Source organism: Sceloporus occidentalis, unplaced genomic scaffold, assembly GCF_023333645.1.
Source record: "Sceloporus occidentalis isolate IW3139 unplaced genomic scaffold, rSceOcc1.0.p SCAF_3, whole genome shotgun sequence".
Taxonomy (NCBI): domain Eukaryota; kingdom Metazoa; phylum Chordata; class Lepidosauria; order Squamata; family Phrynosomatidae; genus Sceloporus; species Sceloporus occidentalis.
The window spans coordinates 199738184-199753855 of NW_028316983.1; the positions used below are offsets into that span (position 1 = coordinate 199738184).

At 40.8% G+C, this 15672-nt stretch overlaps 1 protein-coding gene across 3 annotated transcripts in view; it reads right to left on the reverse strand.

Moving 5' to 3' along the window:
• The window catches only part of LOC149317323 (DGAT1/2-independent enzyme synthesizing storage lipids-like), a 30864-nt gene that overhangs the window by 12132 nt on the left and 3060 nt on the right, over window positions 1-15672 (reverse strand). For all 3 annotated transcript variants that reach the window (XM_089517322.1, XM_089517323.1, XM_089517324.1), the window contains exons 2-3: window positions 15579-15672; window positions 1696-1860 (exon numbers count right to left, since the gene is read on the reverse strand). The exon at window positions 15579-15672 is cut by the window's right edge and continues 237 nt beyond it. In XM_089517322.1, the coding sequence (XP_089373448.1) occupies window positions 1696-1860; window positions 15579-15672 (259 nt within the window). The remainder of the gene's footprint in view (window positions 1-1695; window positions 1861-15578) is intronic.

The window sequence follows — 15672 nt, forward strand, 5'->3', positions numbered from 1 at the left end:
CAGAGCCACAGGTACGTTCCCCATTACTTTTGCTGGGGCTTGTCTTTCACATAAGCTCAAAGCCGCAGAAGGCAAGACAGCCTATGGGGAGGGCTGACTGTACATGCAGAAGCTCCAGTTCTTCACCCATGTTCTAGAACCGTGATGGCGAACGTGTTGCACGCATGCCACGGGTGGCACACGGCGCCATTTCGCCAGGCACGGGGCGAGGGAGTAGGCGGAATGGGCGCATGCCCCTTCTGCCTCCTCCCTACCATTTTCGGGCCTCCCACTGTCTCTCTGAGATAGCAGTAAGCCAGAAAATGGCACCTGGGAGGAGGAGACAGAAGTGCTGCGCGTCTGTCTCCTCCTCCCAGCCCTCTTCCCTCCTGGCTTCCTTTCGCATGGAGCGAAGGCCAAGGAGAAGGGGGCTGGGATGCGTGCCCAGCCTCCTCCACCTCGCTTTTCCTTCACTCACCACGAAAGGGCTCCATGGAGCCCTTTCTCGGGGAGCGAATGCCAAGGAGAAGGAGGCTGGGACGCATGCCCAGCCTCCTTCACCTCCCGTTCCCTTCGCCCCCCGTGAAAGTGCTCCATGGAGCCCTTTCTCGGGGAGCGAAGGCTGAGGAGAATGGGGCTGGGAAGCGTGCCCAGCCTCCTTCTCCTCGCCCTTCCTTCGCTCGCCGCGAAAGGGCTCCATGGAGCCCTTTCTCAGGGAGCGAAGGCCGAGGAGAAGGGGGCTGGGACGCGTGCCCAGCCTCCTTCTCCTCCCGTTCCCTTCGCTCCCTGCGAAAGGGCTCCATAGAGCCCTTTGGTGCAGAGGGAAGGGCCAAGGAACAAAGGCCTGAAGAAACCCCGAGGACGGAAGCAGGAGCCACCGGCTTCCTCCTCTTCCCACCCGGGGGGCTTCTCCAGGCCGGAGGTGTCCTCAGGGGCCAGCAAACGCCATAGGACAGCGCGCCGTCCTCCATGGCCCTTTTGTCAGCCTCTGACGGCCCCAGAAGGGACCCTCAGGGGCTGGCAAACGCCAGAGGAGGAGCCAGAGGCTCCCTCCTTCTGAAAAGGGGGTGGAAGCCCCGCCCTGGCACCCAGCCCCCATCCTGGGGGTAGAAGCCCTGCCCCCGGCACGCGAACTGAAAAAGGTTCGCCATCACTGTTCTAGAAGTTATATTTCTAAGGAAAGTATCTAATTTTTTAAAATAATTAAACATAATTTGTAATCATTTAGGAAGCTAAAAAACCCCTTCATTTCCACTTCCAAGTAGTACATTTAGAGGATGCACTATTCTTTCCTTTCCATGTTTGTGACTTTTGCAAGTGAAGACAGAATCCAGAAAATCTTCCACAAATTAATGACAAATCCAGTTTACAGTTTTCCCAGCACAAGATCCAAGGCAGTGGAATTAAAACAAAACAGTGGAATTAAAACAAAATTCATCTATTATAGTATTAAAATGGGCTCTGAAAACAAAAATAGGTCTAATTTAAGATTTACAATTCTGAACCCATTACATGAGAATGGAACACAATGATAATGTATGATAATGTAGAATTGTGGAACAGTAACCCAAAATGCCATCACACCTTAGTTACTTAACTTTTGTATGTACATATCTGTGTACACAATATAAATGCCAAGAACATGAGTTCCAACATTTCTACGCCTACTCTCTTAGATGAACAGCTAACACCATGAACACACTTGGCTAAATTTACCTGGCAGTGCGAAGACAAAGTGATCAGCAACTATATGCAAGATTCTTTTTTTCCTAATAAGAACAACGGCCATAAAGTAGAAAAAGTCTATAGGAGTTGCTCCATGGTAGAAAACAACCAATGCTGGGCCATCAGGTATTTTTTCTAGGCCATGCACCTCATAGCCTGTTGAGAGCAAACAGACGGTACTTGCGGTTAGAATCTGATATCAAGTTTGTATTGCATACATTTCTTAAAAGATTTATTAACATTCCAGAGACAAGCTGAATAATGACACCAACTGCAGGCACTTTACCCAGAAACAAACAATATCACAACCATGAAATGGTCACTGTCTATGAATCATATAAGCATTTATTTGAAAGACAGCCTCCCTTGCATAACTTTATTTTGATCCCTCTAAACGACTGTCTTGTCTGCCGATGATGTCAGTCAGGTAGTGTTGCCTTCACTTTTGTTATTTTAGACAGCTATTGGATTAGTTTTTGAGTCATAAGTCTATGGACTAGCTTTTGTTGATGGGTGACAAGAATTGCCAGCTTCCCTCAACACATATAAATTGGGGTTAATAAACTTCATCCACAGCACATACTTAACTTCATCTGCAGCATACGTATAAATTCTACTACTTACTATTCCGTGAAGAAAGAGGAATCCAGAGGCCCAACTACACTACACAATTATAGCAGTATTATTCCACTTTAATCATCATGATTCCATCCTGTGGAATCCTGGGGTTTCTCGTATGGTGAGGCACTGGAGTGTCCTCTAGCTGAGGATCCTAAGTACCCCTCCCTAAACTACCAATCCCAGGATTCCAGAGCATGGGACCATGACAATTGAAGTGGAATACAGGTAGTGGTATACCTCAGTTAACGCAGTAGATGGGTTACTGGGCTTTAAGCCTTTAACATAAACTTTGATACCAGAAGTAAAAATAGCATGGAAACAATAGGGATAGGTTCCTAACCACAGAGAGAGAGAGAGAGAGAGAGAGAGATCAACGTATTTCAGAAAATCTTTGATAAAAACTAACATTATGCACATGTAAAATTATGCACAGCAAACCTTTGGTAAAAACTAACATTATGCACATGTTAAATGTACAATTCTGAACCCAATTCTGAACCACATCAGGTAAGCCTTTCCTGAGGAAATTTTGAAACTTCTAGAGACCTCTTGAAAGCTTATTCCAAAATGAATCCTGGGGTGATTTTTTTCTTTCTTTCAACATTCTCCCCTTACTATTTCCATTTTGGTGGTGAAACTTATAGAACAGGGGTAGGCAACCCTTTTGAGTCAGGGGCCGGGTTGCTGTCCCTCAGACAACTGGGGGGCCGAAGCCAAAAAAAAATAAAATAAAAAAAAATTAAATACTTTTTTTTTTAAATAATTAAATAAATAAACCGGGATAAATGTAGGACAAAATTTTCAAATGGAGGGCACTTTTTAAATAAAAAAATGGAGGACATGCAAAAAAAAAAATGCTGATTTTTAAAAAAAATGTTAAGATAAATGCATGTTTCTGAGGCTTCTATAGACAATTGCCCCACCATGCCCCTCGCGTGAGACGCCAAAGGCCCCGGCGGAAATCGGCGGCAGGACCAGGCTGGGGCCAGTCCCAAGGCCTCTCCGGGCTGCATCCGGCCCGCGGGCCACAGGTTGCCTACCCCTGTTATAGAACTATGCATTTTCAACATGCCAGGGTAGCTGGAGACGTAGGCATCTGCTTTCACTTTTTCTTTTTCTTTTGCTTGTCACACAGTTACAGCAGGATCACCTAGGGCACAATCCCATTCTTTCCCAGGTCAAGCTTTATTGCATTGTTTACTACAGAAAAACTGTTTCAACGCAACAGTGAAAGTCTGTCTCTCCCCAGCCCTACTTCACCATCCTTCCAGTGCCAATTCTGCCAACAACAACAAAAAATCCAGCTAGATAGAAGACAAAGAAAAGGGGTGCTGGACTGGGCTGCTGTAAAATGACTTTGTAAAAAGGATAGGGTTGCCATAATTCTCTACTATAAACCAGGACAAAATTTAAGACAAAATTTAGACCAACATTTAGGACAATTGTAGGATAAAATTTAGCTCAAAATGTAGGACATTTAAGGTCCTACATTTTTCTTAAATGTCCTACATTTGGGCTAAATTTTATCCTACAATTGTCCTAAATTTTGGTTGAAATTTTGTCTTACATTTTGTCCCAGTTTATAGTAGAGAATTATGACAACCCTAAAAAAGGAGCATCATTGTCAGAGGTTTTGTTAAGTGAGGTATGCTTGGAATAGGGTTATAATTGTGTAGTGTGAATAGGGCCCCGTTCTGTAGGACTATAGTGAGCTCTCAAAATCACAATGGCTTTTGCCCTTGTCAGATTATTGTTTTCTTTTTATCAAATAAGCCTTTAGAGTCTCAATCCACCTCCCCCCTTACCCTTGAGAAGTCATCTGTTTGCTAACAGCAGACAATCAAAAACGCATATGATCATTTCAAGATCAAAGTAACTCCAGCCATGAGAATACTTAAATAAAAACCTGCTGAGTCAATACTTCTAAGAAGGGTTAGGACATCACTCTACCTTCAAAGGAATTCTTCTCTTGATAAGGAACCTGTCCCGTCTGACTCAAAAGATTTCACTGACTACTTCATGGATGCACCTTTCTCCTGACAACCTCTGCAAAGTGGGGAAGAACAGCTTTTTGTGTTTTGCAAGGATGGTTCAGGTTACTATTGATTCTTTAACTATAAGAAGGGAACCTAAATTTCAGGTATCATACTGTACCACAGATTTAAGAGTATTTTTTTGCATTTACTCTGAAATATCTGAAATTGTTTTAATTTACTAAATACATTGGTTTTACCAGTTTTCTATTTTGTCTGGGATGTACAACACTGTTTTTATAGGTTTTTCCAAAAATGCTTCCATATCATTGATCTTTAGTACAGCACAACTATTTAGTAGAGGACAATTATTCTAATATCTTAGAGATAGAGATGGTGCTTGTGTAAAACCACCTTTATCAGCATTCTTAAATGGAATTAGTGTTACATATTATCCTCTAGGTTGCAACCATACAAGTCTTAAGTCTCAGGAATTAGAAATTTTCTTCTTTTGCCAAAATACTCGAAGGTGATAGCAATTTAATTCCAAGCACAGACAAATCAGAGGCCAGAGTTATGTTCAGAGTTAAAATGTCTAGTAACTGTTTCCTGTGACAACCTCAGACTTTTGATATCTGAAACATATGCAGGTCTGTAGTTATGTTCCCTGCAGGCAGCATTTGGTACATCTGCATTCAATTGCATAGGACTGAAGGACCAAGCAGGTGATGTTTTGTTCACTGCAGTTGGTCCTGCCAGTCACTGTGCTTCTTGAGATACTATGTTTGGAATCACAATGGTATGATCCAGGACTCTTGGCTGGTAGTTTTTTGGACAGTTTTTATCAGCACTTTCCATATATTTGGTGGCTAGCAGGAAGCTATAACAGGAAGTATGGATTATTCAATACAGCTTTGAAAAATTATTTGGTAAAAATCCAAGATATGGGGGGTTTGCACACAATAAACATATGCCAGCATAATTATGCTGGATCTCACCACTATGCAGCCAACTGTGTAATGGGTGTTACAACGTCTGAGTTTAACCATTGCCCAATGGCTGATTTTCTTCTTGAAGTCCAAAGTAAGTGTGTGCTTGTGGAACAACTGACTATTGGTATGTGAGACTGCACTCATTGCCTCAGAGAAAGTGCAAACATTTTCACAATGATTTGTATACCTAGTATCCCAGGAGCATTCAGGACCATAATTTCATATATGTTTGGTAACAAGAAATATGGCACTGCTTTTTTTTGAAAATAGCTTTTCAAAATTATTTTTCAAACTGGTAAATCATTCTTCAGTATTCTATTATTTGGCTTACTTACATCTTTATTCTCTAAAAATTGTAATTATTTTTTTTAAAAAAAAAAAAACCAAACTTGCTGTTAGTGCCACTTTTAAAAAAGTATTCTAACTAAAATAAAGGCTTGGCATACTTTGCCGTGGGCAAACAGGAAAAAAGGTGAGGGGAAAACTACATTATTCTCCAAGTACAGAATTAGCAGGCAACAATTATACTGAAATGATAAATCCAAAATTAATTGACAGGCTATGATGGATACAGTAACACCATCTGAAGTAGTTCCCAGCATTTCTTTCTTTTTTTAACTTTAAAATTACTCTGGAGAATTTGGAAGGAAAAAAAATACAAATCCACTCATGCCTAGAGTCACAGAAGCATCTGGCAATTTCCAAAACAGAAGAAAGTGCAAATGTGATGCAATTTAGAGAATAACATTTAGGAAAAGTGATAGCTCTGATAAACAGAGGCAGATCCCAGTATGTTTCAAGAAATCCCATGCTTTTCAGAATAACAATTTAAAAAGAAAACCCAAAACAAACGGGTGTTTTTTTAAAAAAAAAATCCCACCAGAAGGATTCAATGTGCAAAAAGGAAAACAAAACAAAGAAAAAACTAGCTCAAGATTTAGTATTCTCAGTGGGTATGAGAAGCCACAGAATACCTTTCTCCCGTTTTTAAAATAATATTTTAATTACAAATACAAAAAGAGATGGAGAGAGTCATAAAATGTTGCATGCCACTTGAAAAAGAAAACAGAATGGCGTAGGAAGAGTAAATTAGTTCACTCAAACCCCTCAAAGTTTATAGTATCACAAAGGAAGGCACACTGTGATGGTTATTTTGAGCCTGAACAAGAGCAACTGGTGGAATGTTGTGAATGACCAAATTTCTATATTGCAGAAATTCGAATAGTCTAGTTTTATATATCAAGTTCTTATAATACCAAATACTGTATAAATCAGTGAAATGTGTCCAGAACACATGGTTTTCATATTGGTCCCCCATCCCACCCCACCCCACCCCGCAATGCTTAATAGTAAACTCCTTCTTCAAGCATGACAGGTAAACTATAGCTTGTATTTGATGAGACTAAGGAGATTAGTGCACCGGCTTTTATTCCTGTGCCAGGTGTGGGATGTAAACACACAGAGACAGATTCTATCACACAGCTTCGTCCCCGGGCAGTACTCATCCCATACCCAACCCAGGCTTCTTCTGGACCTTTTAAAAAACAGGATTTTCCAATTCATTAAAAGGTCTGGGAGAAGTCTGGGTCTGGTGCGGGATGAGTACTGCCTGGGGACGGAGTTGTGCAATAGAATCTGTCCCTCTACATTTACATCCCATGCCTAGTTTAGGAATAAAAACTGGTGCACTAATCTCCTAAGTATGCAAACAGTAACAGCAAAATTTTCAGTAATTATCTATCAAAACAGAGTTCTTTGCATGTGATCACATATAGATTCCAGCTGCTCATAATAATCTTTTTGTAGGTTTTCCAAATGCTTTCCTCAGTTTATGCCTATGAATATACTTGCACAATTTAGGTTGTGCCTAAAATATACCTAAAGACAATAGTATTTAGCAATAATACTCTAAAAAAAAAAACCCAGTTGAAAACTTGTCATTTTAGTCCAAGGCTCCAGAGATGTTGGTTTAACAGTCAGCCATCATCTACAGTTATCCCTTATCCTTGCCTTTTGTCCAAATATTCTGTGCATAATGGATGACTCAGGAAAGACAAGAAAATTCTCTTCTCATGCTACACTTTGTATCATACACAGTTTACGCTTTTTCCAACGTTCACAGCCATAAAAGTAACTTCTCATTCCTCTCCTAACATGCAAGAGAAGAGTCTCAGATTCCACTTAGTAGTGGGAGTGTGATTCAAGGCATTTCTGACAGTTAAGGCAGCAAGTACTTCCTGAAAGCCTGGCTGAGAATAAACTATTAAGATGTGGGCAGGAGACCAAATACATCAACATATATTCAAATGTATGTTGTTTGCTATCAGTATAATAGGCAGATAATCCATTAGTAAAAGTTAGGATCAGGATGCAAAATCACATTTACGTATCATGGCCAAATCCTGTTGGGGATTTATGAATGCATAAGCACCATAGTTATGATGCTCTGCAGTGAATCCCATTCCACCAACCACCCAAATCTGCATTAATTAAGCAGCAGCTGGTGGGATTGATGGGATCTATTACCCAGTTGATGGGGAGGCATTTAACTGACATTACTACCCACTCCCATGAATGATCTCTGGGGTGACAGGCAGAAACAAGACTGCTGTTGCAATTCCCTCTTGTGCCTAAGATTGTTCATGCAAGATGGAGATCAGCCAGCTGCTTCCTGAAGAACTAGGAAACAAACTCATATTGATCACAGCAGCTGCTGCATGGTAACTGGGGTTGGGGTCACTATGTATCCCCTAAAAGAGGGATTACATAGGGAACATGAACACAAAGTAGTCTAGGGCTCTGTACAGACCGGCACTTTGCACTGACCTGCATGCGTACTAGGGTTGCCTCAGGGCGTCCTTTCCAAACGCCCCACAACCCTAGTACGTTGTAATGGTGGTGCCCTAGTACGTCACCCTAGTACGTCACAGCTGCACCGCCTCCAAATGGGGCGGCACGGACATGACGTCCTCAAGCCACTGAAGGGTGCCTCTGGCGCCCTTTCAGCAGCACCGGAAGGAGCTCCAAAACGGAGCTCCTTTCTTGGTTTGTGTCGCTGGCACAGCCTTTACACGATTGCGCCTGTGACACAAAGGAGAAAGGGTCCAAGTGGCCCCTTTCTTCCTTTCCCCGCCTCTGTCATGGTGTCCTTGGGGCTTGAAGCCCCAAGGACACCCCTTTCCAAGCTTTCCAAGTGGCCTTTTGCCGCTTCCCTGTGGCCTGGAAAAGTGGTGGATTGGGGCCTCAGGGCTGCCGCTGTGGCAGCTGAGGCCCCGATGCGTTGGGGAAAGGGGCGGGTGCAGGCCGCCTTAAAGGGGTGATCTGTACACTGCCTAGGTTATTCATTCATAGCTACATAACAGAGGCCCACCTCCATCTTTCTTCCTTACTTCTCCTTTTCATATAGAAGTACACAGAGGTTCATGTACAAGATTAATTTTTAAAAACTCTCAGTCCTCCCCCCTCCCCATTTTCTATAATCTAGGGATTATTATTACAGTTCTTCTTATTGAATCATATGTCTTGCAACTGTAATTCTGTGTGTGCCATTCATTTTCTTCCAAATCAGTTGCAAAACTCACAAAAACTGACCTCACAGAAGCAAAAATACATCTAAACACACACACACACACAGCCCTTAAAAATCAAGATCAGTCTCTGTCTGTGTCTAGCATACACATACATAGGTCAATCCCCTTGTGAAGGTTTTATCTGCTTCCTACCCTGTCTTAAATTCCCTCCCAGGGAGTAAGACAGGAGCAGAGGAACCCATTGACACCATGAGAATGTTCTCTATGGTCCCACTCCACTCCTTTTGAGCTGGATGGCACCTCTTGAGACCACTTTTAATCCACTGAATGAAGATGCTTAGAAGGAGGATTTCCCACTTGTGCTTATCTGCTGAAACTCTGAGTAACTACTGGTTACAGATAGCACAACTTTATGTGGTCCAAAGATAAGTCGATTTGGACTTACTGGAGATGAGATCTGTAGCTAGAGGCCCTTGTCCTTCACTACTTTACAGTAACCCTTCCTTTCAGGGTACGGAATTTTGTACTCATTAACTGTATTAATAAACAGAGAAAAGTATGTACCTTTGCCAAATACAATGTGTTACCATTAACACAGCTAGAACAGCAACTTAGGATCACAGCTGAGCACATATGTCTCTTTGGAGCAGTGGTATAAACAGCTGAGCATGTTTTTCTGCCCTGTGTTCTGTGTAACAATTGCAGAGAATGGTTAATCTTTCCTCTGTTAACAGCTTTTTCTGGAAAATCTTTTGCAAGTATAGTATTGTTTCCTATTGTCTTGAAGATTCATCTTCCTTCATTTATGAAACAGTGCCAAGGTTATGCTTTTTAAAAACAACAACAATAATAAAATAACCTCAATGTGGATTAGGAGTAGGAAAAGTAAAGATATAGATGCACGGCCAGATTAAGAGCTTTTAGAGGCCTTAAGCACTTAAAAGAATTTGGTGGCTCCATATTTCAAAATACAGTGAGCCCTTACCTTATGTGGGGGATCTGTTCTGGACACCCCCCCTCCCGTGTGTCAGGGAAATACTGTGTATGGTGGAGCCCCATTGAAAACAATGGGGCTCGTGCCCGCAGCTGAAAGCCACAGATGGTGCTCCTGCATATGATGTGGGCACACTGTACAAACAATAATCTTAGGACAGGACAATCAACATGACCAAGACAAAAAGAATCATGTGAATCTTAATGGACCATGTAGCAGTTTATCAGATATCACATTCTAGTAGCATTCCCAAGATTAATTCATATGATTAACCTCTATTATTACTATTTTATTATTATTATTATTATTGTATATACAGTGGGACCTTGGTATCCATGGGAGATGCATTCCGGACCCCCACCCTCACAGATACCAATATCCACAGGACCTCAAGTCCCCTATCCCCAATGGCAGAACATGCACACAGCTGCACCACCATTAGGGACAGCCCCCATTGTCCTTAATGGCAATGTGTGCATGCAGCTGTGCCACCATTAGGGACAACAGGGGCTTGCCATCCATGAATACTGAAATCTGCGGATGGAAAGTCTGAGGATAAGGAGGCCCCACTGTATATGTATGTAATTTTTTTCATTTACTGTGGGAACCTTTTCTGTTTGTGTTTTTGCGGAACCTGATTCAGCAGCACCACTCGCAATTTTGCACTATATAGTCTGTGGAAAATTTCTGTGGTACCCCTTTTCCCTTGATACTAAGTATGTGCCTATTTTGTTTAATATTTAATCCAGGAATTGTGTCTTCCCCACAATTTATAAAACTTCAGAAACAAATCCTCCCTGATCAAGAAAAACATACATTCCCCCATTCAAACAAAAAGTTTATCATGCTGTTGTTGTTTTCTTCTAGGAAGGTATTTTCTACAATTAGTATACATTATTAAAACTAGGAAAAACAAGGGAGGGTAGCAATTATGTCTGGAAAGACATGTTTTATTCTTGGTTTTTAAAATACCCTTTAAAACAGGGATGGAAAACTGAAGAGGGGGCATTCCTCCCATCCCTCAAAAAAAAAATGCTGTCACTCTCAGGTACAACCACAAGTGATTCTGTGTCACTTTCAGTTACAGGAATTCCACAGATTAATTTCCAAATTCAGCTAATATTCACACTGTGGGGGTCGAGAGGGCAGGGGAACCAGTCGTCTTGTTTTTCATCCATTTTACAGTGCGCCCGCATCATATGCAGGTGTGCTTTACAGGGCTTTCAGCATATGCTGAAAGCCACACGCAGAGCAGGGGCAGTGCATCCCATAGGGACTAATGAGGTGTGTGCCCATGATGCATGCACGCTGCCACACTGCCACATGCATGAGCCCCATTCATTTAAATGGGGCTCAAGCATAGGCGGTATTTGCTTTACACGGGGGAATCCGTAACGGATCCCCCACATAAAGCAAGGGTGCACTGTATTTGACTCTGGAGGGATCTAAAGGATTTAGGTGTCTTTCAAGGGGCCCGAGCTGCAAACTATAGCCCTGGAGCCCCATCTGTTCCTAAAAATATTTCACCAGAAAACAAACAAAACAAACAGCATCACACCACCTAAATGTGCACATACTGGAAACAAATTAAAATATTCACAGAGAGAAAAGCATCTCTTTCTAAGGCATACTGAGTCAAATTCATACAGGTGCTAATAATTTCTGTTTCTGGGAAGTACAAAAAAGCAACATAATAGAATTATGACCTACCCAAAATAAAAGCAAATAAATTTGACTATGTCATTACAGTCTGCCCTCCACATTTGTGGGGTTTAGGGGTGCCAGACTCCCATGAAAGTGGGAAAACCACAAATATGTAGGGGAAGGCGAGAGGGGCACACATACTGGTATGCTGCAAATAAAAGTTTCTATCTTTCTTTCCAATAAGTCTTCAGGACTCTACATATTCCCCAGAGACATTCTTTAAAATAATACTGGAGAGCACCTACTGCCTGCTGTCTCATTTTGTAGTTGTAGTTTTGTACTGCCTGCTGTCTCCTTTTTGTAGTGGTTCCAAAACATGTGGTTTTCCTGTGGTTCCAGAACATTTCCTATGGTATGTGTATTTCACTGGTTGTTGTTTGCAGTAATCTGGCCTTATTTCTTTTGGTATACTCTGAAGAATGTGTATATGTGCATGTGAAGAGGTGTATTCTGCCAGGGTTGTGGGCATATTCCTCTCTGTGTGTTTTTTCTGAACATTACTGATTATTGTCTCATGAAATAGGCATTTTGTGGTGCTTTCTGGAGACAACTATGTGGTTCACCAATTGCACATGTCGGGTACTAAGACACCCCCCCTCCCCATAACTTGTATTAACTTCCTTGCCCAAGTTACTTGTCTCTGAGTATGCCTTCTGTAAAATGGAACCATACAAGAAGCAGGCATAGTTCCACAATGCCTATGCCCAGAAGCAGATGAAAGGCCCTCCATCCTAACTGCAACTGGCTTGGCCTCAAAGAAAGAAGAAGCATTATCTGTTGGACATAATCCCCTTGCACACTGCCATCTCTTTTCCTTGTATGTTGTATCTTTTTTAGATTGTAATCCTGAGGGGCTGGGAACTTTTTTCTTGTTCTTTTTCTAATAAAGCACCATGAACAGTGATCTCTCTATATATATACATACATACATACATACATACATACACACACACACACGATCTGAAAGATTACCTCTGCCCCCAACATCAAGGTGGAAATACCTGGATTCAATCCAGTCTTGTAGACCAATCCAATTCTCCACCCCCACAGTATCTCATTTGTCTACTCAGTTGATTGGCTTTCAATTTGTTCTGGTAAGTCTGCATACTACTAAACATTTAGGGCCTAAAGAGTCAGATTCGCAATCCGGGAGTTCTAGATCAGAAACAGAGAATCTCCACCACAAATGGTTTCCCCATCTGTCTCTCTGTTATCTATAAACAGAGATAGTAGATCATTTAAAGTCCAAAAAAACTGGTTCATTGAGATGAGCTCTTGTTTGCAGCCAAGGGAGCTTTTACATCTGAATGTAAACAACCATAAAATTGAACTGTTTTATATGCCTTAAGGGAAATGTTCAAATAGGTAACAATTGCATTGGTCTTACCTTCTTAGTTTTATCCTGCACTGCCATAAGCTCTGCTGCTGCTAAAACGTGGTTCCCTTCCCTTCTCAAACTGGAATTTGGCCCTTGGGCTAAAGGAAATTCCTCATGCTATCCTACATCCATCAAGGTCACTGGAAGTACAAGTAGCTTAGTGGCACAGACCACAGTTTATCAGTTTAAGCCAATATGTAACCACAACCAGAGAGAGATGGCTTTGTTACAGCCACTGAAACTCTAATAAGTTTCTTGTTCTTTTTTTTTTTTAATTGAAAAATTTTATTGTTAAAAATTAATACAACACATACAATTTCATACATCCGTATATACCCATACATACTTATATTTACATCTAAACTAACTTACTTGCAAACTAACTATCTTGGCTAGCATACATTCTTACCTATACAAATTACTTCTTCTTGTTTCCTTCAAACTTCTCTTCCTATACCCTTCTACAATAAAAAGGAACCTTATAAGTTTCTTGTTCTGAGGGTATGCAATGTTCTTAGATGAATGTCTCCCTCTTAAAATAATCTAAAAAATTCTGATAGTCCAAAAGACAGCAGCAAGATTACTAAATGGTACTGGCTACTCTGAATGCTTCACACTAATAGTGCTATAGGCACACCAACTAGTCTGTTTCCAGATCAATTCAAAGCGCTGGCTTTAATTTTTAAAGGCTAAAACCATTTACTATTAAGGTTGTGTACTTAGGCCCTGTTCATCGAAGGTGAACTTCTTCTGTTTTATCTACCCAAGGATCTTCTTCATAGACCTTTCTGGGGATGTCTCTGCCAAGTAAATATATTATGACATTTTTTTTCCTCCACTGATATCCCTCTTTGAGAAATGCTGTCCTCAGGTTTGAAAACATGTATAGTTAGCATTTTAATGTGAACGTAACTAATTTCTCTCTTCTGAACCAATACCCAAATCGAAAATCACCATCTTTTAAAATCCACACCTCCTCAAATTTTGAAAAGTTCTAACCCCCAAGCTGTGTAGAAAAACGTATATATTAGAGGAAAATAAATGCCCAAATTAATTAAAGTAATGTTCAGTAATGTGTATCAGGAAAACTGGTTACACACATGTATATTAGGAAAAGCTGCATGCAATCTTATGTATGTATTAGTAGACGTATATAAAACAAATGAACACATTTTTGTGTGAACTTCTAAAAATGTTCACAAAGTTAGCATAAATTAAAGTCTAGAAAAATTACAAAGCTGTAACACTGGAAAAAATAAGAAGGTACGGCAAATTCACTTCAAATTGATTTATATTATATTTTTGACACCAATGAAGAGCTTTTTCTCAAGCTTTTTATGATCTTTACCAGTTAACTCTACTCTTAATTTTGTTTCTGGATTTCCAGGGCACTGGAATTCCCTCCCCTTTTACTCTGTCAGACATGCATACTTTTAACTACTGACTTGCTGGTCGTGGAAAACAAGGAATCTTCTAAAGCATTTCCTAGCAACAGGCAAAACTTGACCCCAAGAGTGCAGGAAGTGTTTCTTGGAAAGGAACACAGCAAATGAATTCAGAAACAGGCTTCAGGTGGAAGGATCCTCTAAAGCTTTTCCTAAGCAGTAGGCAAGGCTCACCCCTATAGTGTGGGAAGTGTTTCTTGGCAGGGGGGACATAGCAAACAAGTTTAGCAACAGGCTTAAGACAGAAGAATCCTCCAATGCTTATCCTAAGCCGAAGGCAAGACTCCCCAGAGGAAAGGAAGTGTTTCTCACAGGCTGCTGAGTAGTCTTTAACCCCCACCTCAAGCCAAACCTCCAGTTTAGTTTTCCTGTTTTTTTCATATCCCTCCTGCTTCTTCCCCAACCAAATAATCACACATTTTTGCACAAACTCCCAGTCCCCCTGGTGTCGCTGATCTACTTCAACAATCTGGATCCCTCCTTTCCATCTCCACTTCCATCAGAAACACACATAGCACACGCCACCTCCTCCTCCTTTTTTTCCTGTTAAAAGTAGCTCATAAACTTGAGTCTCAATTTGAGACTTGACTTGAAAGTGTCTTGGAAGGACTTGAGACTTGACTTTAGACTTGAAGGTAGGGACTTGAGACCTAACTTGAGACTTGGAGTAAAAGACTTGAATACATCACTAGTTTTAATTGTATAATTATTTTAATTTACAAGCCAGCCTGAGTCACAGTCTTGGAAATAAATTGAATATGATGCACATTATATACTTTTTAAAATTTTTGTGATGGTATACTTTTTTTTATTTTGTTAATGTCAGGATTCTCCCCACCCATGAATTTTCACTCTTATAGTTAATAAAAGTGTATACAGTTGGTCTAAAAGTAAATTAATGAATGAATAACTAGCAACAAACACATTTTTATAAGCTCCTTTAATGTATGTCATGTTGTAATCTACTTCTGTCAAACACAAAGAGGATACAAACGTACAGTTCCTATTAAGAAATTCTTTGTGGACTATTTCCAGATTTTTTGATAAGGCCTGGCCATTACAACACCATGCTATTTACTGCATATCATCTTCTGAAACTGTAAATTGCAAGGGGACATTATTCTGGAAATGACATCAACATGATAACAATTGATCTTACAAATGGGTGCCTCTATACCTGGGAACAATTTAGTTCAGATCGCCTACACACAGGAACAGTGTCTCAGACAGTACTCACCATTCCATATTCTTGCATGGACATACCATAGCGTTGCCACCATTTGTCTTGCACCATCCCAGAAATCACTCAAATAAGCCTCCTTCAGGTCAAT